Below are 24,786 nucleotides of genomic sequence, written 5' to 3' on the forward strand. Positions count from 1 at the left end.
CTTGAGGTTCAGCTTAAAGGTTACAAGCAAAACAAAAGCACCTGGGGTTAGCACAGAGGAGTCCACAAGCCAATAAGAAATAACCCTAATCACGTCTTCCTAGACCTTTCCTAACTTACTTACCTATCTGAGGTTTCAGATAAGCAATCTCTAGGTATGATCTCATGGTTTTTCATACCTGGCTTAAAGCTTCCTACATCATAGTTCAGCCCAGTTCCTGCTCTGCCTCTCCTCTCTCCGGAGAACAACAACAAAAAGACAAAGGGAAAGTTTTTTCCCAATTTTAAAAAGTTCTAGTCCTCCCATTGGCTCTTTTGGTCAGGTCCCCACTTCATTCTTTTTATCTATGGGTTTTTTTAACCCTTTACAGTTAAAGCAGCAAGTAGAGAACAGCTACCAAAAGGGATTTTATAGCTAACTGGCTGGCTGGGTGTCCATAAAAGGATGCTCCCCCCCTCCCTTCATTTATCACATTTTCTTCAGTTATTTTATTTTCACCTTACAGCACAATAATATTGTAACAGTTCATAGATGAAATCATGAATACTGTGTATATGCTTGTCTTGTGTATATCCATGTTTTGAAACATCATTTCCCAATAGAGTGAGCATGAGAAAAGACTTTTCATATGGGGTAGACTAGTTTAGATTGATACAGATGTACTTGTTTGACCTATTCCAGGTTAAATACAAATTTAGAGAACCCTTTCCAAATGGGATGTCATCTAGGGCTGATATTACTGCTAGATCACTGCTATGTCTTTCTCAGCAGACTGTGTGGAAGGTTATAAACACCAGGGAGAAGCTAACTGAAGAATAGGACTGATTAATGTAACATATTTGAGTTTCTTTTCACAACTGTTTCAACAGCCAGTCATAGAGTTCAGCTGCATGCACAGTAAATTAAATTTAAATTACACAGTCTTGGCTAGAAAATTGCTGTTAATCCAGTCCCAAAAATGAAATTTGATTTTTTTCCACATGAACTCTTTCCTGATTTTTCATACCCTGTTTCTGCCAGCATTCCCATTGGTTTGACTTATTTTATTCCACATTTAAAAAAAATAAAAATATATCTGATATATTACTTTTCAGTAAAGTAGTTTACTTCTTAGAAGTGTAATGTGTCCAAACAGTAAAGAAAAAAAAAAGCACAGTAAGCATTGAACAATTATTTCTTCTGTAAATATTACATGAACTGTTTGTTTGGGGGAAAATCTGTATTTGCAATAGGTAATTAAGACGGCAGCAGCATCTATCTGTGGGTTTTCTCAATCTGTTATTTATATCTCGGTTCTTGGACTATACTTTTTTCTTGTTAAGGCAAAGCAGCCCTCCATGTCTAAAAATCAGTTGTAACTACGATAATTTTCATTGGGCTGATGCAAAAGTATTTTAATATGCCTTCCCAGGGGAAAAAAATGATGTGATAGTGTGAACAGAGCTGATAACAAAGAACTAGGGAAAAGGAGAGACATACAATTAGAAGAGGTTTAATCCCCAGTCCTACATCTGAAATTATGTTTTCCCATGGTCCCTTGTCTATAGTCACTGAGTTCCTGCCTGATATACCTCATATTATAAAGAATCTTTATACCTCGCATCCTGTTTTCCAACCCCTCAACCAGCTTCAGTGACATGCCATCTATAACCATTACTACATAGATTCCAAGTCCAGAAGGGACCATTGAGATCATCTAGTCTTACCTCCTGTACAACACAGGCCAGAGAACCTCCCAGGATAATTCCTCAAGTTCCTCTAGTTCCATCCTCAAATACGGCTTCTGTTCTCAGCACTCCATTGCACTTATTCTCTCCAAGACCTCTAACAACCTCTTCCTAACTGAATCTCTGGGCTCTACTTTATTCACCTCCTACTCAGCACTTTTGATACTGTCAGTCATCTGTCCTTCCCAAAATCCGGTTCTCCTTTGGTCTTCAAAGCACTGAATGTTCCTAATTCTCTTTTTTACCTTTCTGGCTATTCCCGTAGCATCTCGTCGCCTACCCACTTATCTGCCCTTGTCCGTTACCATTTTGACCCTCTCCCCACACCCTCTGCCCATCCAGTAACACCATCCGAAACCACCCATTAGTCCACTTTTCCACAATTGTCTCCATGCTTTCTTTCATGCTATCCTCTATGCTAAGCATGGAATGACATCCCTGAACTAGTCCATAAGGCCCCCAACTCCTTCACCCTCACTTCCAGAGCCCTGTAGTCACTTTTTGATCTGCTCAGGTCATGCTTTGCCATATCATTAGTGCCCACATGGATGAGAAAAATGTGGTAGTAGTCAGAGGGCTGGATGATCTTCAGCAATCTTTCCATACCACAATGTCTTGTATACAGGTCCCTGGCAGTCAGCACACTTCCTGGGATGCCAGGTCAGGCCTGCAGATGGATGCCTCTGTCCCCCTTAGAAGGCAGTCACTGACCGCCACCCTTTGTTTCTGTTGGGAGTGGTAGTGGTGATCATCCCAGCTTTGGGGGCACATGGCTTCTCCTCCACCACCTCATTGCCAGGGCAGCGTACCATTTTTTTTGTCTCTATGGACCATGGTTTGGGAGCAGGGATGGAGCACTGCCTGCTGCCAGAAGTAAGCAGCATCCAAGTTCCTCCCTGTGAAGGAGCAGCTTCCTCCTCCTCTGGTGGTGCTACTGCATTACTCTCCAGCTGGATTTTGTCCTCAAACTTTGAGGTCTCCATATGCATGTTTTCAATTAACTCTTCCTGTGTACAGGGGCGGCTCCAGGCACCAGCGCACCAAGTGCGTGCCTGGGGTGGCAAGCCGCGGGGGGCGGCCTGCCAGTCGCCATGAGGGCGGCAGTCAGGCTGCCTTCGGCGGCATGCCTGTGGGAGGTCCGCTGGTCCTGGGCTTCGGCGGCAATTCGGCAGTGGGTACACCGAAGGCGTGGGACCGGCGGACCTCCCGCAGGCATGCCACCGAATCTGCGTTACCAGTGGACCTCCCGCAGGCATGCCGCCAAATCCGCGTTACCAGTGGACCTTCCGCAGGCATGCCGCCGAATCCGCGTTACCAGTGGACCTCCCGCAGGCATGCTGCCGAAAGTCGCCTGACTGCCGTGCTTGGGGCGGCAAAATACATAGAGCCGCCCCTGCCTGTGCACGGATGCTCCTCAGCGTAGCCACCTCCTCCTGTAGCTCTCCTACCTACTTCCTGAAAAATCCTACAGTAGGCATCTCTCACACTGGATGGTCCCCCCAGCATTGCTTTCCATGATGGGGTAATGCAGGCCACAGTCTCCGCATATCTACACCAGGACCTGGGTAAGGCATCCATGGTCAGGTTTTCAGTCTGGACACAGGGGCAGGTGGAGGAGTCAGGAGCAATGTTGGCATTGGTGACACAGTCTTTCCAAACCATGCTGCTTTTAGTCTTTCTTACTCCTACAAACTCCCTCTCAAACTCTCCTGTTTGCTGCCCCCTGTTCACTATATACACAACTTCATATTCTTACTTCATCCCCAGTTGTTTTCTGCAATCTAGTGTTAGCCAAGTATTATCAGAAAAGAGTCTCATATCATCAGCATCCAATGGCCAGAGCCCATGAGACTGTTTGATATTTATCCACTGCTGTAGAGTCTGTTATTGTATCTAATGCCACAAGTAAGCCATAATTATTTGAGCTGGAAAGACTGGCCAGCAGCTTCCTTTGAAACAATCACCATTCCCTTCCCCAAGCAAGATTGCAGCTGGGTGACATTTTGTATTTCCACTGTGATGACTAAGAGCCAAATCCTCTAACCTTTATTATTGCAAGCAGCCCTTATTCATGTAGGTAATCATGTAGGCTTCAGAGAGACTACTCTTGTGAGTAAGTAAGGGTCAGAGCCTAAATGTGGAGTTATTCCTCAACTTCCAGCCTTTACAATGTGTGATTTTTGCCAATTTTTATATAGGTCTGATAATTATGAACTTTTCTGACCATCTTTTTTTTTAAATGTCACAAATGTCCAACTTTTTAAATAGCCGGACATCACAAAATAAACTCTGTCTTAAACACTGCACAATCATTTAAGTTGAACTCTCCTAAAAATATGGTAATGCACAAAGAAAAGAAAAAACTAATGAAATCAGGGTTGGCCTTCCAGGATGTACACCTGCCATTTAAAAACAAAAATCTCTTACAACTAGATTATCATTGTTAAAATGAATTGAACAATTCACCCAAGAGACATTCTAATCTGATTTTCATATTATGATGACACGAGCTTTTATGTTATCCTGTTAGACACTCACTGCAAATAGGGGGGGATTTTGCTCTGATTTTAAAATCCTTGTTTAATGAAAATGCTTGGTGCAGCTGTCCTGTAAATTGGTAATGTTTATCATGGGTGGTAACAAGTGCAATTCATTTTGGAAAATTAATGTATTTGAACTCTCTTTGTCACATTAAAAATCACCAGAAAAAGGCAATTTACAGTAAGTTTAACGTAGACCTTTTACTCTTCCTGATATTATTTATCTGGACCGACCTGTTAGCAGTCTTAGAACTCTAGAGCTAAATCCTACTGCCTTTATCTAGGCCAGGGGTCGGCAACCTTTCAGAAGTGGTGTGCCAAGTCTTCATTTATTCACTCTAATTTAAGGTTTCGCGTGCCAATAATACATTTTAACATTTTTAGAAGGTCTCTTTCTATAAGTCTATAATATATAACTAAACTATTGTTGTATGTAAAGCAAATAAGGTTTTAAAAATGTTTAAGAAGCTTCATTTAAAATTAAATTAAAATGCAGAGCTCCCCAGACCCAGGGTCGGTGGCCAGGACCCGGGCAGTGTGAGTGCCACTGAAAATCAGCTCATGTGCCACCTTCGGCACGCGTGCCATAGGTTGTCTACCCCTGATCTAGGCAGTAATTGAAGTATTGAAGTAAATGGGAGGTTTGTTGGAGAAAGGACTAGTATTTGGCTCATAGTATTTTATTTTTATATATATTTTTCATATTTGATATAATTAGAGCTAATGTTTAATCCATTATAAAAATGACTTCAGCACTTCAATAGCATTCATTGCTAACTTTGATCAATGCCACTCCACTTAGCTTTCACTCTTTCCTTGCCCTCTCTTTGTAAACAATGTTGGGTTTTTGGTTTTAATTTGTTTGTTTGTTTGTTTTTGTGACACATAGTTAATTGATATTTAAACTGCAAATATTTTGGAAGTGTTTTTCATGGAAGAAAACAATTCTTACATCATCTTGCCCCTTCCACCTTCAGTCCAATCCTGGTATATGACTGAGTGCTTTTAAACCTGCATTGTTACAAAATCAGTTTTACACATATAATTGACTTGAATATTCAGCAGTTGTAGTGAGATCTTTCTTGGCATATATGCTGGTTTGCATGTTGTATCACAATTTTTTAAAAGAAAACCGAGCATTAATTTATTTACATACAATAGAATCAAGAACACCTCTTTCTGCTCATTAATGCTCCTTAAGTGACCAAGAGCTGGAATTTTCATAGATCTCTATTAAATACACTCAGTAGTTCTCTCTTCATATATAAAGTTCCAACTACATTAGAAAACCACTTTTATCCCTTGTAAGTAAACATGCAGAAAAAATCCTCATTCTTTCAGATGCAGAAGGAATAAAATCCCTTTGACAGTTTAGAATTCTTTCTGATAATTTCAAGTGCATTGCAAACTGCATTGAAAAGCAGAGTTTAACATCACCTAAGAACATTTAACTCTGCCCTTGCAGCCCTCCCCTCAGAACAACCAGAGACAATTTTATCCATCCATCACACACTTTCATATGAGTCATACAGGGGTTGCTCAGATTATGACCTTCTTTACAGAAATGCGTAGTCCATGCCGAAAGACATTCTTTAACAATTCCTGATTACACCAATGGAATAGCAGAGAATCTCATTTTCTGCTACGCATTAATATTCCCTGTCCCACTACTTGTACAAATGTTACAGTTTTGCATCAAAATAATACATAGAAACTTCTTAGGCATGCAACTTATGGGTCTTAGCTAGAAAGAGCAAAGGTTAGAGTGGTGACAAAGTGTCATACCACAGATGTAACTTTTTGATTGGGCATCTGCAGACTGCACAAAGAGAATGTCTTCAGTGTTACAAGTAGGAGGAAAGATGTAAAGATGAGACTATGTGGACATAGCTAAGAGTGTTTGATTGACTCATGCTGATTTTCCATGGTTTTTCAGTTTTGTTTGTTTCTTAAAGCAGTAGCTTAACTTTTTATTTCCATGTTTTTGAGGTTGGTTGGTTTTCAGCTGCAGAGTCGTCTTAGGCCATTTTTCAAAAATGGAGGGAGGTATTAATGTGCAGCCTTAAATTGTCTCAGTAAATGTCCCCCCCGGGAATGTATTAGGATATTTGTAGGTACCTACAGTTCCAATTTTGTCTATATGGTATAGAAAAAAAGACTACATTTTTTTGTCTCTCTCTCTCTTCCTATATCTCCCAGTCTCTTTGCCAATCTCATAGATTTACAATGTGGTTTTCCCTGTGGAAGGGTGGTTCTGTGGTTTAGGCACTGGACTATGATGTCTTCCATAGACTTCTTGTGTGACTTTGGGTCAGTCACTTAATTTCCCTGTGCCTCAGTCCTCCACCTGTAAAATGGGGATAATAGCACTTCCCTACCTCATAAGAGTGTTGTAAGCATATGGTCCTTCATATTTGTGAGGCACATCAAAGAATAAGCCTATTATAATAAACATTCTTTGCTGTAAAACTTCAACTGGAAGAATAATAAACAACATTGCTAAACATCTGTAGAGAAATAAAAGTGTTACATCAAAGTGATATTCCTCATAGGTTTAAAAGCTGAACATGGAACAGATTTCCTCACTTTATTCATTGCAAAAAGTGCTTAAATGTAAGATTCCACTCTGATGAATATATTCTGCATCTCACAGTTTGGGTAAGTACCATATAGGACCATAGAAATGACTATATTCCAGCTGCAGCCTGAGGTCCATGTACCAGTGTATCATATCTCCAACTGTGGCCAGTGCCAAATGTTTCATGGGAATGTAAAAGTAACCTTGAAATGGACAATTATGGAATAACTTGATGATAGAGAAAGTTCTTTATTAACAACATCACTAATGGTATGTCTACACTGCAATTAGACACCCGCAGCTCACCGGTGCCAGCTGACTCGGGCTTGCAGGGCTTGAGCTAAGGGGCTGTTTAATTGCAGTGTAAATGTTTGGGTTTGGGCTGCAGCCTGACCTCTGGGACTCTTCCACCTCACAGAATCCTAGACCCTGGTGTCCAGCTTGAGCCCAAACGTCTACACCATAATTAAACAGTCCTACAAGCCGAAGCCTGAGTCAGCTTGCAAGGGTCCATTGAGGGTTTTTAATTGCAGTATAGACATACTCTAAGTCAGGGGTCAGCAACCTTTCAGAAGTGGTGTGCCGAGTCTTCATTTATTCACTCTAATTTAAGGTTTCGCATGCCAGTAATACATTTTAACGTTTTTAGAAAGTCTCTTTCTATAAGTCTATAATATATAACTAAACTATTGTTGTATGTAAAGCAAATAAGGTTTTAAAAATGTTTAAGAAGCTTCATTTAAAATTAAATTAAAATGCAGAGGCCCCCGGATCGGTGGCCAGGACCCGGGCAGTGTGAGTGCCACTGAAAGTCAGCTCGCGTGCTGCCTTCGGCACGCATGCCATAGGTTGCCTACCTCTGCCCTAAGTGTTTGACTTAAGTAGATACCACTTATCTAGTTCTTCTATTTCTAATGTAACTGTGGATGTTTTCATCAGGTTTATAAATATCTATTAGTTTCTTAATCCAACTAAGACCTGTACACAGAAATTGTACATTGTATAAAGAAGTATTTCTCTTTATCAGTTTTTAAATTGTTGGCTTTCAGTTTCATTGAATATCCTCTTGTTGTTGTACTATAAGAAGCTAAATAGGAGTGCCCAATTTCTCTTCAGTGTACCACTCACTATTTTGTACACCTCTATCATGTGCCCTCTTATTTGTCTCCTCTGCAAATTAAATAGTCCCCCTCTATTCAGTCTTTTCCTATGGAAATCTTTAATGCCTCTAATAATTTTGGTAACCCATATCTGCAACCATTCTGTTTCTGCTCTATCCTTTCTGAAATATAGTTATCAGAACTAGATACAGTATTCCCTTTTATATAAGAGATTCTAATATTATCAGTGTTATTTTCTAACCCATGCTTCATACATCCGATCATTTTGTTTGCTTTTTTGAGCATGACTATACATCGAGCATATGTTTTCATGTAGCTGTCTACAAATCTGCAGAAGAGAAGAACAAGGGGGGAATTGATAGCTGCTTTCAACTACCTGAAAGGGGGCTCCAAAGAGGATGGATCTAGACTGTTCTCAGTGGTACCAGATGACAGAACAAGGAGTAATGGTCTCAAGTTGCAGTGGGGGAGCTTTAGGTTGGATATTAGGAAAAACTTTTTCACTAGGAGGGTGGTGAAGCACTGGAATGGGTTACCTAGGGAGGTGGTGGAATCTTCTTCCTTAGAGGTTTATAAGGTCAGGCTTGATGAAGCCCTGGCTGGGATGATTTAGTTGGGGATTAGGTCCTGCTTTGATCAAGGGGTTGTACCAGATGACCTCCTGAGGTCCCTTCCAATCCTGATATTCTATGATTCTATGATAAATGATACTCAGGTCTTTTTCCTGAGCAGTTGTAAATATTCTGTAGCAGTTGATATGGTGCTGTAGCTACTCTTAAGAATGCAAATATAATTATTGCAAAAAAAATATTCATGCACCTCTGATGGTGTCTGCAATTACAATAAATTTAATATGCTCTGTTTTGGCTAGGATTTATACCGCCATTTTTTTCTGTATATATTCATAGTTTATATATTGGATATAGAGAGAAGAGAATAACATCTAAATGCAAGTACTTTGTCCCTCTATATTCTCATTCTTGTTAGAACAAAATGGCTGAAGAGAATTTTCATGAAATTTTCAATTGCCTGCTTTTGGTATCTGACACCATCCTTTGAAAAATGACATGAATGTATAGAAAAGTAGAGCCTCATTATAATACAAATGGAGAGCATCTTTGTATCATAAAATTTTAAGTCTGAAATGCTCAGGCATTTAGGACTTTACATAAATCTGAGTGATGGCAGATATGCTAATGATCATCTGAGCATACGCTGGCTCAGTTTAAATGAATCTACTTGACTTTATTTTCTTTGCAGACCACAGATGACATCCTGGTGGCCTCGGCTGAATGTCCCAGTGATGACGAGGATATTGATCCCTGTGAGCCGAGCTCAGGTGGGTTAGGTTAGTCAACTTTTTTATTCCTTTCTTTTATTTCATATTTGCATGCTGTAGTCACAAAAAGAATCTGAATTGGCAAATCTTTTCTTAAGCACTGAGTAGAGATTGGATGACGGGCCTTCACTTATATACTTATAATATAGCCAATCCTTTCTGTTGGCAAGGAGACAATTTGCAAAGCTAGCTGATGGGAGCAAGTTGTTGGTACTCCTGAGCTGAACACCCTTACAATGTGGTAAGGATTCAACAGTGCCCTCCAGTGCTCGTGTGTACGCGTGTGAACATATATATATAAATATTCACACATGTACATATATATATATCAAATGGGTTTAAATGATATATTCCATCTCCAAAAGGAAAAATGTTACCACAATTTTGAAAGAAACCCCTCAATAAATTTGTTTTTAAAAGGAATATTATAGCTCATAACCTTAAAAATAATCCAGCTGTCATATTGAAGTAATGTGAACTTTTTCCTTGAATGTGGTGGGTGTGAGTTGTTCTTTTATCATCTCTTTTGAATGGATACCTGATTGTTCAGTATTTGTCACAGCTCTTATTATTAACTAGGACTGTGTATTGGTTGCATTTAACTTGTCAGTCATCTTAGATGACTTGATAATATCTCAGTACTTGCAGTAACATAGTTTAGTTATCTGAAGTAAAATGGGTAAAATGTTATGTGACGACTGTATGCAGTCTAAGTGTAAACAGAGGAAACTTGAACAATGGCTTGTATATTAAGATGAATAACCAAAAGGGGCACTTCATCTTTGGTGCATTAAGAGCAACTAGATAGGAAACACAATGATTATTTTTCTTCACCCTAAGAGATTTTTATGTCTGGTCAAAAAAGAGAGGGCAGATTTGGCCTCAGACGTAGATGTGCATTTCCCATTGAAGTCATATAGAGCCACATGCTCTCGTTCAAGGGAAGTTTCAGTAAAGGTGAATGAGGTTGTAGCCTGTGCCTGTCCTAGTGATTGGTTGTTGTAGTCACCTCCTTCCTGGGTAGTCAGTGGGAAGATGTACCCTATGGAATGACAGACTAGGTCATTAAAGAACTTGTACGTGCCAAGTTGGTCTGCTAAGGTTTAAAGTGGGGTAAGACACCCTGGGTCACAGTTCCTGTTCCTTCAAAGGATTCTGCGTTACGTTAAGGAACACCAGTCTATGGCGAGAGAGATGAAATGCCAAGGCTAAAGTACTAGTACTTTCCAATTGACTAATGCATCAGCTTGAAAATTCCTGCTCTTTTCAGAACACCATTTTACTTGCAAAGGTGCTATAAATCATGGGCAGGACACACAGGCACTGAGACTAGAGTTTCTGTACACTTCAGAGTGAAAATAAATTTCCACGATTTATTCTGGTATTTCCTTATTTTCAAATTCTTGAGGATAGGAACTCTGTCATTTGCCCATCATGGATCAACACTATATAACATTCTTCTCTTTTGTGGCTCTGAGCTCATCCCTGGCCAGCTGCTAAATTAGGTCCATGCAATCAGGCAGTGCTGTCCTATTAGCAAATTCCAGCCTGGGTGGCCACTCTACGTCTATGATCTAGTGTTAAAACACTTGCCTGCCCCCCTTGAAGGAAACAATAGCAGTGAAAATGTATGTACAGTGTCTCAGTCCTACAGCTGAAATTTTACCATCAGTCACTGACAGACCAGACAGAAACGTTTCTGAGGCTATTTTAATCCGGGGGCACAAGGCTGCAGATCTCACAAATCTTACTGGGCCTGGAGCCTTGCACACTCATTTAGCTGGTGGGGGTAGGGGAGGCATGAGTGAAATAAAGCTTTGTGACAAGTTATCATTTCTATCCTAATTATGGCCCAGAAGTGAATACAAATGTTGGTGTTTGTACATAGTCTTGCTGATAGCTTTATGTCCATTAGCTTTTCTATTTCTTCTGATCAATCATCATCAAACAATGCTATTAATTTTCTGTTTGTTTAAGAACAGTTTCACTTTTTCATTTGTTGCATTCTCAATTGCGAGTGCTTTACAAATATTTCTGGATTAGTGCAATGCTAGAAATCATGTTCTCCAAAATACCCATTATCTTGACTGTTTTATGTATGATAGATAATATTATCCACATCCATACATGAGTTCCCCTCCATACTCTGCAATTCCTCAAAGAGTTGCCCATCTTCCTCTCTCCATCCAGCTGTTGGCCTGGTCCTGTCCCCTTTTAGGGCAGCATGGGCCAAAGGAGTTTCTGTAGCCCTAAGCAGCAGTAACTCCCCAGCACAGCTCCCTTCCAGGCAGATTGTAATGGCCTTACCTACCCTGAATAGCACCTTATTCTATGAGTCTCACTGATTTCAATGGGACTACTATCTGTAGAACAAAGTACTATTCAGTGTGAATAGGAGTATTGCAGTCTGGCCCCCAGTGTAGACTGCCTAGGACTTGTGGGAGGGAAATGCAGTGCTTTTATGATCTTATCATGAGTCTTGTGATATTTGGTGATTGTCTTAAAGCCCCAGTGGCTGGGGAAACAAAAGGAGATTGCATGAGATTTCATTTAATCAAAAAGTGTTCTGCCCTTGAAAAGCTTGAAAACAGTAGCAAGTGCAGCCTAAAGGCTCAGAAACCAGAAGGCAAAGAAAAGAACCCCCATATTACTATTATTATTACTAGAAAATTTATGATTTTTAAGTCAATCTCATGATTTGGGAGAGGGCTGATTCTTGATTTTTGAAAGCTTGGGGTTGGCAATATTTTTAAATGGGTTCCTCCTGCCCTCTGGAGCTGGCATGGTTGAGGTCTCTCCCCTCAAGTGACTGTAGATACTGGGGTTGCTTCACAGAGAGGTTCATTGCTGCTCTGCTCATCTTTTCTAGTATCTGCTTTTGTGAAGCGGAGGGTGTGTGTTTCAGGATAATATGTTCTTATCTCCTGGCATCATTTTCAGACGCGTCTGGGCTGAGATCCCATTAAATTTCTTCTCTGGCTCTCTGACATCCATTCAGCCAGGGAAGGACCCACATTAGCCTAACGGAGAGAGGGGAGACAATGTGGCATAATTGGAACTCCCAAGAGGACATGGAGCTTGCACAGCAGGGATGCTGTAACAATGGACAGGGACCAAACTCAGCTGAAGTGTACTGACCGAGCCATATGAGGATGTTTACATAATGTTTGCTCGTAATTTCCCTAGTTTAAGGCAAAGCTCTTAGTTCCACTCATGCACACGTCTTTTTTTAAACGCTCATTGAATAAATGCTGTAACAGCCTGGTCTTTCTAGAACTAGGAGAGATCCATTCAAAAAAACAAAACAAAAACCCCTTTAATGCTAAGGTCTACAAATTGAATTACAAAATCTTCTATAAATGAAAAGGAAATGGTGACAGCCTGCTCTACGTACAGCTGATGGTTATTATAAACATATTGATTGAGCTAAATTATTGATTAACTAGATTTATTTTAAAACTGGGGCTTCATCTCCTGAGAGAAATGTGTTGCAGAGTTCAGGGCTGCTAGCTAGCCCTGGTGTATCACCATCAGCTTTGCTTTCTGTGCACCTGTCTTCTAAATAATAAATGTGAGTATGTGACTTGCAACAAATTTCATATGGGATATAAAAATGTAGCACAGATTAGGAGCTGCTAAACTGCAATCCCATAAACATGTCTAGAACACAAAGTCACAAAAATTATAATTGCAGATTTCACTGTGGTGTACAAACTGCTAAATGTGCCATAATTGGATGAAGTCATAACAAATTTATTAGCATGCAAAACGTAGTGAACATATTTTATTTGCATTATGTTTAGCAAGGAAAGGCAACATGTTATGTTTTCTACAATATATTCTCACCCCCTTCCCCTCTGCAATCATTACTTACCCCAAATAATAATAATAATTAATAATAATAATAACAATAATATCCTCTAAATTTCCCTGGCTGCTTCATCCAATAAATGAAGTCATAAAGCATAAAACACTTCATCATTTTGTTTTGTATGCAAGTTGTGAAAAATTTTGTTTCCTAGAAACCAGTCCAAAAAAGAAGGCCCAAAATAGTCTGCTAATTCCACCTGATGAGCTGTGAAGTGATGGCTGGCAAATCTCCACTTTGCACATTAAAGGCTTTGTTCTACCTTCTCCCAGGCCCTGTGCAGACCACAGCTTTCTATAGAGTTTCAATTAGGAATAGCGCCACACAGCTCATTTGATCCAATTATAATGGGCTGGAATTTAGTGTGCAGCTACTGAAGCTTTCACACACACACAAAAATGTAAAGAGGTGAATATGTGTCCAAAATGGGTCAAATAAAAGCAAAGCCACTTTAGCTATTCGAGGTATTGGACCAGATGAGCAGAGTTAAAAACAATGGGCTCAATTCTAAATTAGGTCCATTGATATGTGTCACTGGGTGTCTTGGAAAAAAGAGTGGCAGCTGGTGCAAGTGTGTGGACATGCTGTAACAATTTTTCAAGCTACCTGCAGATAACAATGCTTATATTAGAATTGATCCTCAACACTTCAAAGCCTCATCACAAATGGGATTGGTAAAGGTGTCACTTGTCTGTTTTAATGACTGCAACCAGAATATACAGGAGTGGGAGCATTGGCGGGGTCATATTTCCAAGTGAAAACTTCTTTGTATTAGAATTATAGAATCATAGAAGATTAGGGTTGGAAGAGACCTCAGGAGGTCATCTAGTCCAACCCCCTGCTCAAAGCAGGCCCAACCCTAACTAAATCATCCCAGCCAGGGCTTTGTCAAGCCGGGTCTTAAAAACTTCTAAAGATGGAGATTCCACCACCTCCCTAGATAACCCATTCCAGTGCTTCACCACCATCCAAGTGAAATAGTTTTTCCTAATATCCAACCTAGACCTCTTGAGACCATTGCGCCTTGTTCTGTCTTCTGCCACCTCTGAGAACAGCCTAGCTCAGGGGTCGGCAACCTTTGGCACGTGGCCCATCAGGCTAATCCACTGGCGGGCTGCGAAACATTTTATTTACATTGTCCGTCCACAGGCATGGCCCCCCACAGCTCCTAGTGGCCACGGTTCGCCATTCCTGGCCAATGGGAGCTGTGGGAAGCCATCATCAGCTAGTTTTTAGGGCCCCTTTTCAACACTGATTCCTTGTTCAGACAGAGGAATAGGATTAGTGATTTGCATGTTATCATGTGAGGATCCAACATGTGGAGAGAGACACTAGGGACTCAATCCTGCAACGTGCTGAGCACTCTGGCCCCAATCTAGCAAAGTACATAAGTGTGTGCTTACTTTCATACATCTTGGCTGAAGTGTTCAGAACCTTGTAGGAAGTAGACCCAGTAGTGAAGGATATGGAGGCAGTGGATTGTCAAACATCAAAAGTGGAAGCACTACTATTAACAGCTGGTCTACCAGCTTATTTCAGTCAATCCAGGTAGTTCTCATGGTAATGTCTTTGTCTTGGAGGCAGAATAGTGTGTGTGGTATGCAGTGCACATTCGTTACTTCCTACCTGCCTACATTTCCCCTGCAGGTCAGTTAAATAGGGTAAGAGATGGATTAAAAACCATAACACCAATCTGAATACCAACAAATTTTGAGTTGTGGATCCAGTTCCAGACTTCACTTGATCCCTCTTTCTCTAATGAACAGAACCTAAATCCTGACTCTGAACAGCCTGAGTTAATCTCTAAACATGTTTTGTTTTTCATTTCCTATCACTAATTGTTGAGTTGCTGTGCACTAATAAACAGTTGCCACTTTTCACCACTATAATGGGAGCACCAGGAAAAGTGATTCCTATAACATATATCAGTTTAAGTGCTCCGTCTAGCACCCCTTACAATGGCAAACTTAAACTCCAATGAAATTTGCATTGACTCTATTGACTTTTTGTTTCTTTTTAGTGAAGTTCATACAGCTGAATCCTGCACTTCTTGCTCAGGCAAAATTCCTAAGTTTGTAAAGCATTTTATGAACATTTTATGAACATTTGGGTCTAAAGTATTCTATAAATGTAAGACATGATGATGTGATTGACATAATCACTAATTAGGGGTAGTTTAAGATGTGAGGAGGATATTGGTGCAAATCTTGTAAAAATCTGCTGTCATTATTGAGTATTTATGTACAGTTACCAAAAAAAGGGGGGGGGGAATCCATATCCCTATGCCTGGCATCCCCACTCAAGTACATCATCCAAAAGCCAAAGAGGTGCATTCATATATTGAGGGAAAGTCATCCATTTTGCTACACAGAAGAAATGAAGTCAGAGAAAAGAAGCAATGCACATTTCTGTGAAAAGAAGAAAGCAGAATCCTAAAAACAAGACACAGTTCAGTCTGAGCCTGATTTTAAAACTCCCTAAAGTTAAAATCCTAGCTAGTCATTTTTCAGAGTGTTACATATTTTGGGCCAAATTCTGCTCACTCCAGTTTAAGTAACACCGGGTTTGAGTGAGATCAGAATCAGGCTCACTGCAGGGGAATTATGACTCATGATCTTTATGGCTCAAGACATTTAAGAGCATTCATGCTCCAATCAAATTATATTGCATTTTTTTGTTAGTTGCCAATATTTTAAAAAAAAGATCACTAAGTTACTATTGAACCAAGCTTATTAAATGTGTTCAGTGTAATAAGCACACATGCATACGCACCTGTAGCACAGCCTGAGTATTTTGCTTTGCATGGGCAGCTCCACTGGGGCAGGAGGCGAGGGAGGATTGGGGTTGGTATTCACCTCACCTACCTGGGACTCCAGCAAAGTCTCTTGCTGGCCAGACTTTCACCCTGTGGCCTGGAATAACAACCACAACTCTTCCATTCAATTCAGAGGGGTTGAGCCACTGGACCCAAGTAAATCCAGATCCAGTAGCCTCTCTGTACCATCTTATTTATGGCCGGTGTGGTACCACCCTTTCAATTTTAAGTTGAGACTTTAATGGCTCGACAAGCTATACAAGGGTTGCCAAAGTATAAGAAAAAGACAGACTCCTCAGGTATATGCCCTAGGTGGGTTCAACAGAGCTACGCATTGTGTTTGGGCTTTGATCCCCAGAGTCCATGTCTTATTACCACTCCCCATCTGATGTATGGCTACTCTACCCACATCTCTGTCCCATGGAGGAGCAATTCCAGGCTGAAATGATGTGTAAGGCCTTTTACAAACCTTCTACAGATAAATGCATTTCACCCATTACAAAGAAGATATTTACCAATAAGAGGGTGTATTTCTTCTAATAAATAATTAATCATAATTATCTCAGAGAAAATTTCACTCATCATATCATCTTTGTAAGACTGGCTTTGTTCTACATTTTTTTTTTCCTCAGAAGAACCTGAAGTTCCTCAGAAGCCAGTTTAATTATCCTCTAATAGCCACCAAAATTGCTGTTAAAATTGCACAGTTTTAAGTAAATAACAAAAAGGTGTGACTGACAACAATGTCACGTATTACCTGAATATTAATTCAAAAATGTACTGATCCTTTGTCAATAGACTGAGCTATTAATGTCTATCAACCAAAATTATAGGAATGGCACATTGCAACTTTCAAGGCCCCAGCAAAAGAAACATTTTTTTAAAAGTTCTAGAAAAGGGCAAGGGTGAAAACGGATGCTTGGTCAGTTAGATCAATGCTAAGCCAGACTCTGACAAGATTCTCATTCTGGCCACACATGTCATTGGGTTAGGGAATAGAATTATAGCTTTTCATCCAGCACTAAGTGTATCTGAATGCTACCAACGAAGCACTGTTTTGAAAGCAGCCAGAAACAATGGCAAGAAATTAAAGGGGAATTTTTTCATCAAGCAAATAATTTTTTGATAACATAGAACCTTCTTTCTCCTTAAATGTATTTTTTTTTTTGGTCTCCAGTTGTGGCTGTTCCTGCTAACACTGCTGTTGTTCATATCTCTTACACAACCATGCTCTGTACCATTTCATGTGTGCATGTTTTCTTTCCTAGTTTGAAGGATATCCACCCAGAACAAGCTAATTTTTGAAACAAATAAAAAAAAACCGTTGTTAGTGATAAGTGCATTTTAAAAATAGAATTCTGCTAACTTGGGATGCTTTGCTGAATGCATATTACTCAGATCTAGCTTTGATTTAAAGTCCAGGAATACACTCTTAAGAGTTCTGGACTGAAAGGCACTGACTACAAATCAGAGAAACGTGAATGCATCTGAGGACAGAATTTGTGGGCCTGATTTTCCTCTTGCACATAGTAGTTTACACCTGTGTAACACCAATAACCTCATTGACATTTTAAGCTCGGTAAGTAATGTTGGATCAGGATCAATGGAAACTACTTGAAGTCCTGAATTATACCCCATGCAAGCCCATTGACTTTGTGGAGTGTCAGTGTGTAATTTAGGGCAGGATTTTGCTATGCAGTACTTGCTGGAGTTGGGCATTACCCAGGTCCTTTCGCAATATATACCCGTGAAAGGCGCACATTTAATAATGATTATTTATTATTTGTATTGTGGTGGTGCCTGCCTAGTGGTCCCAGTCATGGATCAGGGCCCCATTGTGCTAGGCACTCTATATATATATACACACACACACACATACACCAAAAAGATGGTCCCTGTCCAGAAGTGTTTACAACCCAAGTAATTTATACCATTTCCCATAAATTCTCTGCAGATTAGACAAAAGCTTTATTCTGTCTTTATGGTAGTTTGTACAAATCAGCCATATTATAAACAGTGAATCAGCACAAATGGACACATTTGACAATGCTGCTGAAGAAGTTAATTCTTGCCCTACCATGAAAGAAGGCTCTTTTTCTTCTTTAAAACCATGGAAAATAACATACTTCTGTGACTCAGGTGTGAGGGAATTCAAAGTCAGAGCTGTTATAGATTGTGCTGTTATCTAGGATATCTTGATTGGAATATGGATAGAGCCCTTAATTCAGATAAAGGACCAAATCATGCTTCCCACTCTATAGCCCCGTCAGGGCCGGCTCCAGGCACCAGGCAACCAAGCTGGTGCTTGGGGCGGCACCTGGAGGGGGGCGGCGCGGCGCTCCGGCCGCCGGGGAGAGCGGGGCCACAGCCGGGCTCGCCGCCCTGCCCCCTGCGCTCTGGCCGCCGGGGGGAGAGCTGAGCCCCAGCCGGGGCTCGCCGCCCTCTCGCCGCCCTGCCCCCGGCGCTCTGGCCGCCGGGGGGAGAGCCGAGCCCCCGCCGGGGCTCGCCGCCCTCCTCCCAGGGCTCCGGCCGCCCTCCCCTCTGGCGCCCTCCCCCCGGCCTCCAGGAGGAGAGGGGGCTCGCCACCCTCCCCCCGGGGCTCCGGCCGCCCTCCCCCCCGGCCGCCTGGGGCGGCAAAAAAGCCAGAGCCGGCCCTGAGCCCCATTCCTGGAAATCACATAAGCAGCTGGAATCATGTGTGTAAGTCCCATTGACTTACTTCAATGGAACTTAATTATGTGCTTTAGTGCTTTCCTGAATCAGGGCTCATGAGATAAAAGGTCCTACACACAGCAAATGAATATGATTCCTCATGTTCTTTAGGAGCAGGAATGATTTTAGAAGCCCTCACATTCCCTGCATAATATGAAACCAACTCCATGGGAGTTAGATGAGGTAGGCACTGAGTGTGTTAGAGTCTGGGAGCATATTCCAGCCTTGAGGATGTGGTTGGGCTGTCATTCTGTAACCAGCAGGGAGGAGGGTTTCTGCCCCCAGTCCTGTTACTTGGGCAATGTACTGGGAAGAAGATTTGGCTCAAAATCCATTACGGGGTTGATATATAATACCCATTTTCTGGAAGGTGTATCGTTCCTATGCTTCCTCTAGGAAACATCACCCCTTTCTCAGAAAATACTGACATCAGCCCATAGGCAGCTGCTCTGCCGTCCTCCTCATCCTAACAGTTGTTGAGGGGGTGGGGATTTTAAATAAAAAGAATTAAAATTCATACATTTGAAACAGAAAAAGAAAAAAGAAAGAACAAGAGGAAGGAGATGCTACAGAAAGACATCCAGAATTCTTTAATATTACCCTTAAAATGTAGAGAAACAACAATAAAACAAAAAGGCAGAGAGCAACTTAATTCATTTAAAGTATATGAGGCAGAGAGCTTTGAGCCATAAAGATAGAATTGTTATCTTGAGAGAAAGAGAAACAAGTCTGACGCAAAGCACAGCAATTATCGAATGAAGCACAGCATCGATCTTAAAGCAAATGCTCACTACCACCTGCCTGTGGATACATGACCATGGTCTCTTAGAGGAAGCAATTTTGCTTTGCATCAGGTAATAAAATGATCTGTATCACAATGTACAGTGCATGTACAACTAAAATATGAGAGTAGGGATTGTCATTAAAAACCTTTTGCAATTCTTTATTATTAACCAGTAAATGAATGTACCTGTATCTTCATAGCATTCAGAGTCAGATGCATTCATCATTCATGGAATAGGACAGTAGGAATTACTTGTGTTTACAATCCACCTGTCATCTAGAATTAAAATCTACAGGATTTATTTCTAAGAAAGGATAATTGGTATTTATTTTTATTTAATTTAATTTCTGCCTTATCTGGATGGGTTTTGCTAACTTATTTTAAATATATAGCATTGCACAGGCTTTAAAGTGCTTCATAGTTGGTTAATTTTGTAAAATCCATCTCTCTATCAATCTGTCTCTCTGTTTTTATCTTATTTACCTTTGTTTGTAATAGCACATTTGTGACTGAGTGAGAGGTCTCTATCCAATTAATCGTGCCCATTATTGGGACATGAAAACTTGTCCACTCTCTGGCATCTTTGTTGGCCATCTCAGCAACAGGTCAGTGACCTCCAGTGAAGAATGATCTATACTTTCACTCCTGAAAAAGTAGGGTGATCCTTCCAGGTCAGGAAGGAGGCACATTGGCAGGGGAGTGTAAGGAAGCATGCATTGCCATTGTCCATGGAACTACATGAATCTGCAGATAAACAGAGAAATTCAGTCTTCCAGTACTTTTCATAAATGCTAAATACACTGATATGACCATGAAATGATCTTCTAGGTCTGTAATTATCTCAGATGTTGTGTAAAACACAGAAGTCACTGTGGGTCAGATCCCTAGTCTTGGCACAGATAAACCTTCCTTTGATTCAGTGGAGTTTTGTCTGATTAAATAAAGGGGGGAGAGGGAAAGGAGTTTGCTTAAGTATGGCCTATGAATCTGATCCAATCTCATAACAATCAATGGAATGGGTCCAATTGACTCCCATGGAAATTAGATCAGGCTCTGCGTAAGGACTGCAAGATCTGGCCCTTATTACAAGTCAAACAAAAGCTAGAAATTATGTTTCCTATTTGTAGGGCTGGTCTTTTGAAATAATTTTAAGATTCTGTTCACTTGAATCAAACTATAGAGTGTTTAGTTTGTTAGGTCTAAATAACTGAGTTGCTGCAACTTCTTTGAAATTAAATGATGCATTACTAGAGGCTTAAGCACATAGAAAATTAATGCAGATATATTGTTTCCCTCAAGCAACACTTTGATATTACTCCTAAAGCTGATTGGCTATGTCTAATGCATATATTTTCTTATGCACTGGATTGTTTGGCCCAAACAATCTCCTGGCAGCAGTGAAACAATGTTGCCATTACCATGTAATGTGTATATGTATCTGTTTGTGAAATGAAACCTTTCCCCATTCCCATTTGTTATTACCTTCGCTTTGACTGATGTGTTAATACAAGAATTAGAATGCTTTGTCAATTAGTATTGTAAAGTTTATAGCTGAGGTACTGGGCCTGAATTGTTACTACTTTGCACAATTTCCATGCCAAGGTATCTCCACTGGCACAAAGTTGGAGTAATGCAGTGGTGAATCAGAGCCATTAAGCATTCATAATAAATTTACTTTGTTTCAGACACTGTTTGGAAGAAGGAAGGGTTAGAACAGTGAGAGTTTGAGGAAACTATCCAGAAAGTGGCCAAAATAAAGTCTTGCCAAGTGAACAAAGATATTACTAATAACAGACAAGGGAGAAATTAGAGGTGAGAATGGAGGCAGTGAGAGTAGACTTCTTGCTGGTATTTAACATCAGAAACACTAACATTTTTTAGAATAGACTGAAAGCAGCAAAAGTAAATAAGGCAGATGCTAGAGAGAGAGAAAACCAAATGAAAATAATGAGAAGAAACACCTGATCTAATTCTCATTTGTACCACTTTAAGGCCTCTTTACACTCTCAGAGCAGTGTAAAACAGCCTTAAAGTAAATGAGAATCAGGCCAATGGGTGCCAACATCTACTAGGGACAGGAAGACTTCAGGGCACTCGCTCACAGTTGCCGAGAAGGATATGGCTATCTGCTCCAGCACATCGGGCTCAGCACATGAACCAGAATCATTACTTTCTCTGCATCCCAAGTTTTCCTTACTAAATTAAACCCACAAATTGTACATGAGCATATGCAGAACCCATATCTACAACTATAGCTACCTGTTTTATGGTTGTGTGATAGGGTGTACTTTTCCAGCACTGGACAAGCAGAGGTTAACCCCGTACTTTGGACAGAGGAAACCACGCCATCTCACCCCTGCTTGGGAACGCTCCAACTGGAGTGTCAGTATAAAAGGGAGTAGCCCAGCTCAGTCAGGGCTGACCGCTGAAGAGAGAGGACACATGCTGCAGGCTCCCGCCAAGGTCCAGAAAGACACTCAGCTTCCTGCAGACGCCCAGGGGACATTGGAACCATCGGGAGCTTCACAGGCCACAGACCCTGGAGACCCAGGAGACCTACAGACCATGCCACTGGAAGACACAGTAGGAAGTAGCTCAGGGGATCTAGACATTGATCTGGTTGTAAGACCAGGAACTAAGTCAGCGTTTTTTGGTTAGATCCCTGCTGACCCAGTGGCGACTACACTTGCCACTGTCGGGGCCCTGGGCTGGGACCCAGTGGAGTAGGGAGGGCCTGGGTCCCCCTACCCTGGCCAACAGCCCCCTGGATGGTGGCCCATCCCCCAGTAGCCATCAAACTGTGCAGCCCTGCGAGGAAGTGCAGCCATATTGACTCAAGCCACTAGGCCACACCACCCTGTGGGGAAGGACAGCCATATTGGCTCTGGCCCCTAGACCATACTATCCTGAGGCTAAGGATGGTCTGATGGACTCAGCCGTGGGGCTATAACATCTCTTTCCCCGCTCCACAGGGGGACGGGGTATACTTGCCCCAGGACTGGGTGCAAATATAAGGTGCTTGCAAATTGTGTGTGAGAGCCCTTTTCTTCCTGGCTGTACTGTATACTTTCTCTGTATTCCAACATTATAATAGAACATCTAGAGTGTGGTGTGCTCTTCAGGTACGTGAGCACTAGCACTCAAGCTATATATAATATCTAAGGCACAGATGTTTACCTTTACATGTAATAGCTTCCTAGTGATAGCAAGATTTACAGGGAATCACCCACAGTTGCAAAGAGGAAAGTACTATCTGTTCCAGCATATCAGGCTCAGCTCATGAGCCAGAATCATTAGTCGCTCTATACCCTAAGCTCTAAGTAACCATCAAATTCTCCACCCTTTACAACAACTACAGCTCTGTTCTTCCATGCATAACACCTGCTCCAAGGTTGATTAGTTTTTATTCTCTCTGCACCATGGATGAGGAAAAAGAAATGGAGCGAAATCCTGGTCTCATTGAAATCAGTAGCAAAACTCTCATTCACTTCCAAAAGGGCTAGCATTTCACCCTGGTCTCTTTTATTATTCAGTAATATAATTTGTGCTCTTTACTTAGATATCAGGCTGGCCATTCTTCAGGAACTGATCTTTTGCTGGAGAGTTCCCCTCTGACATTGAATGCACCCTTAATTGCAGAGTCGTTATTGAGGACTCCATAATATAGACTAGAGCTGGTCAAAACACCTCGGGGGGAAATCTCAAACTGTTTGAAAATACACTGATGCTTCAGTTTCAAAAATGTCCACTGAGTTTTATTGGAGTTTATTTCATTTTCATTTTTTATCATTTTATAAAATGAGAAATTTTGGAAAATTTAATTTCCAAATTTGAAAATATTTTACTATATAAAAGCCACCATTTGACTTTGCTGATCAATCAAAATTGCCAATGCAACCTCTCCTCCTCCCCCATAAAAAAGTGAAGATCGATCAGAATACTAAAAAGGGAAGATACCAATACAAATGACTGAATGTAGAAAAGAAAGAATGATATGATGACTGATGAGGGAACAAACACAAAGAAAGAAAGGATTGACAACTGAACACAGGAAAGAAGAGTGATTTCATGACAGAAAATAAAAAAATGGAGCGGGAGAGAGAGAGGTTTGGAAAGAGAACAAAAACACAAAGGAAAAGGAGTTATGATAGACCATACAAATAAAGAGAGGGGAATTAGTTTTCAGTGACAGTGAGTGAAGATGAAATGTGAAGACTGCAACATAAAAGATAAAAAAGTAAAAGCAACAGGCTAATTTTCATTTAAAGTTTCCATCAAAAAACAAAATTAAATTACAATTTAAAAAACAGTTTGGTTTGTGGAAAGTTCTAGTTTAAAAAAAAGGCTATTTTTGATTAAAAGTATTTCAGTGTGAAATATTTCAGACATCTCTAATATGTATAGTATGCTAAATGTAATGCTAAACACCACACAATCAATATCTTTAGCGTGCTCTTTTGATTTTCTCACTTGCACCCACTAATCCATCTCCCCCAGACTTATTTTGACATTCAAAGCTGCTTCAAATAGCAGCCATTAAACAATTAGTAAACATTTCTTCCAGAAATGACACTAACCCAAACTCCAGGGTGGGTAGTCAACAAACATAAGATATAAGTTTCCAAGATTTCTCTTGATCCCTTGTTTGATCCACTATCTTGCAGTCCACTGGTCGTAGAAATGAGTGCTTTATTTCCATGCAAAGGGGAAATTTTTAGTTTTCCAGTGAAACACCCAGCACTTGTTCATAGCTCTGGAAAGTGTCCTGATATTTGGCTTTAAAGCTGGGGCATTTTGATATATAGCAAAGATATTAGATAGTTTAGGTCATTTTTAGAGGTGTTTGAAACATGTTAGTTCTCTCCCAGTAAGGAATCTGAGTTTACAGGCTGAGTTATACAACAAAACCCCCAATAATTTTAAAAAACATTTCTGAAATCGTTCCCCCGCCGCCACCGTGAAATGTGTCATATGCAGAATACATGATGGTATGGTCTAGTATAAAAATGTTTTTGGCATGAGATTGGGATGTCCTATGTAACTCATGAGTGGATCCACCATTAATGACAATAAAACCTTTTTATGTTACTATCATATCACTTTTTCTCACTCTCTCACACACACACACACACACACACACACAGCTTCCATTCTAATTGAATCATTATGCAGAAGTCTCATTTTAGAGATTACTGTACAAATCAGCTATGTAGCTAACTGTGTGCTAGCTCTTGCACATGGACTAGATTGTGTCTTTGGGCACAGTATCGAGCAAAAGGTGGTGCATGCAGAGTACCATCCG

At 40.7% G+C, this 24,786-nt stretch overlaps 1 protein-coding gene across 20 annotated transcripts in view; it reads left to right on the forward strand.

The window, feature by feature from the left end:
* Positions 1–24,786, forward strand: part of LOC113406698 (neurexin-1) — a 1,188,348-nt gene that overhangs the window by 1,157,875 nt on the left and 5,687 nt on the right. For 12 of the 20 annotated variants that reach the window (XM_026652587.1, XM_026652589.1, XM_026652590.1 and 9 more), the window contains one exon: positions 9,227–9,314. In XM_026652587.1, coding sequence (XP_026508372.1) covers positions 9,227–9,314 — 88 coding nt within the window. The remainder of the gene's footprint in view (positions 1–9,226; positions 9,315–24,786) is intronic. The other 8 variants (XM_026652595.1, XM_026652598.1, XM_026652591.1 and 5 more) reach the window with 2 other exon arrangements.

This window comes from Terrapene carolina, unplaced genomic scaffold (assembly GCF_002925995.2).
Source record: "Terrapene carolina triunguis isolate 2854851 unplaced genomic scaffold, T_m_triunguis-2.0 Scaffold122, whole genome shotgun sequence".
Classification (NCBI taxonomy): domain Eukaryota; kingdom Metazoa; phylum Chordata; order Testudines; family Emydidae; genus Terrapene; species Terrapene triunguis.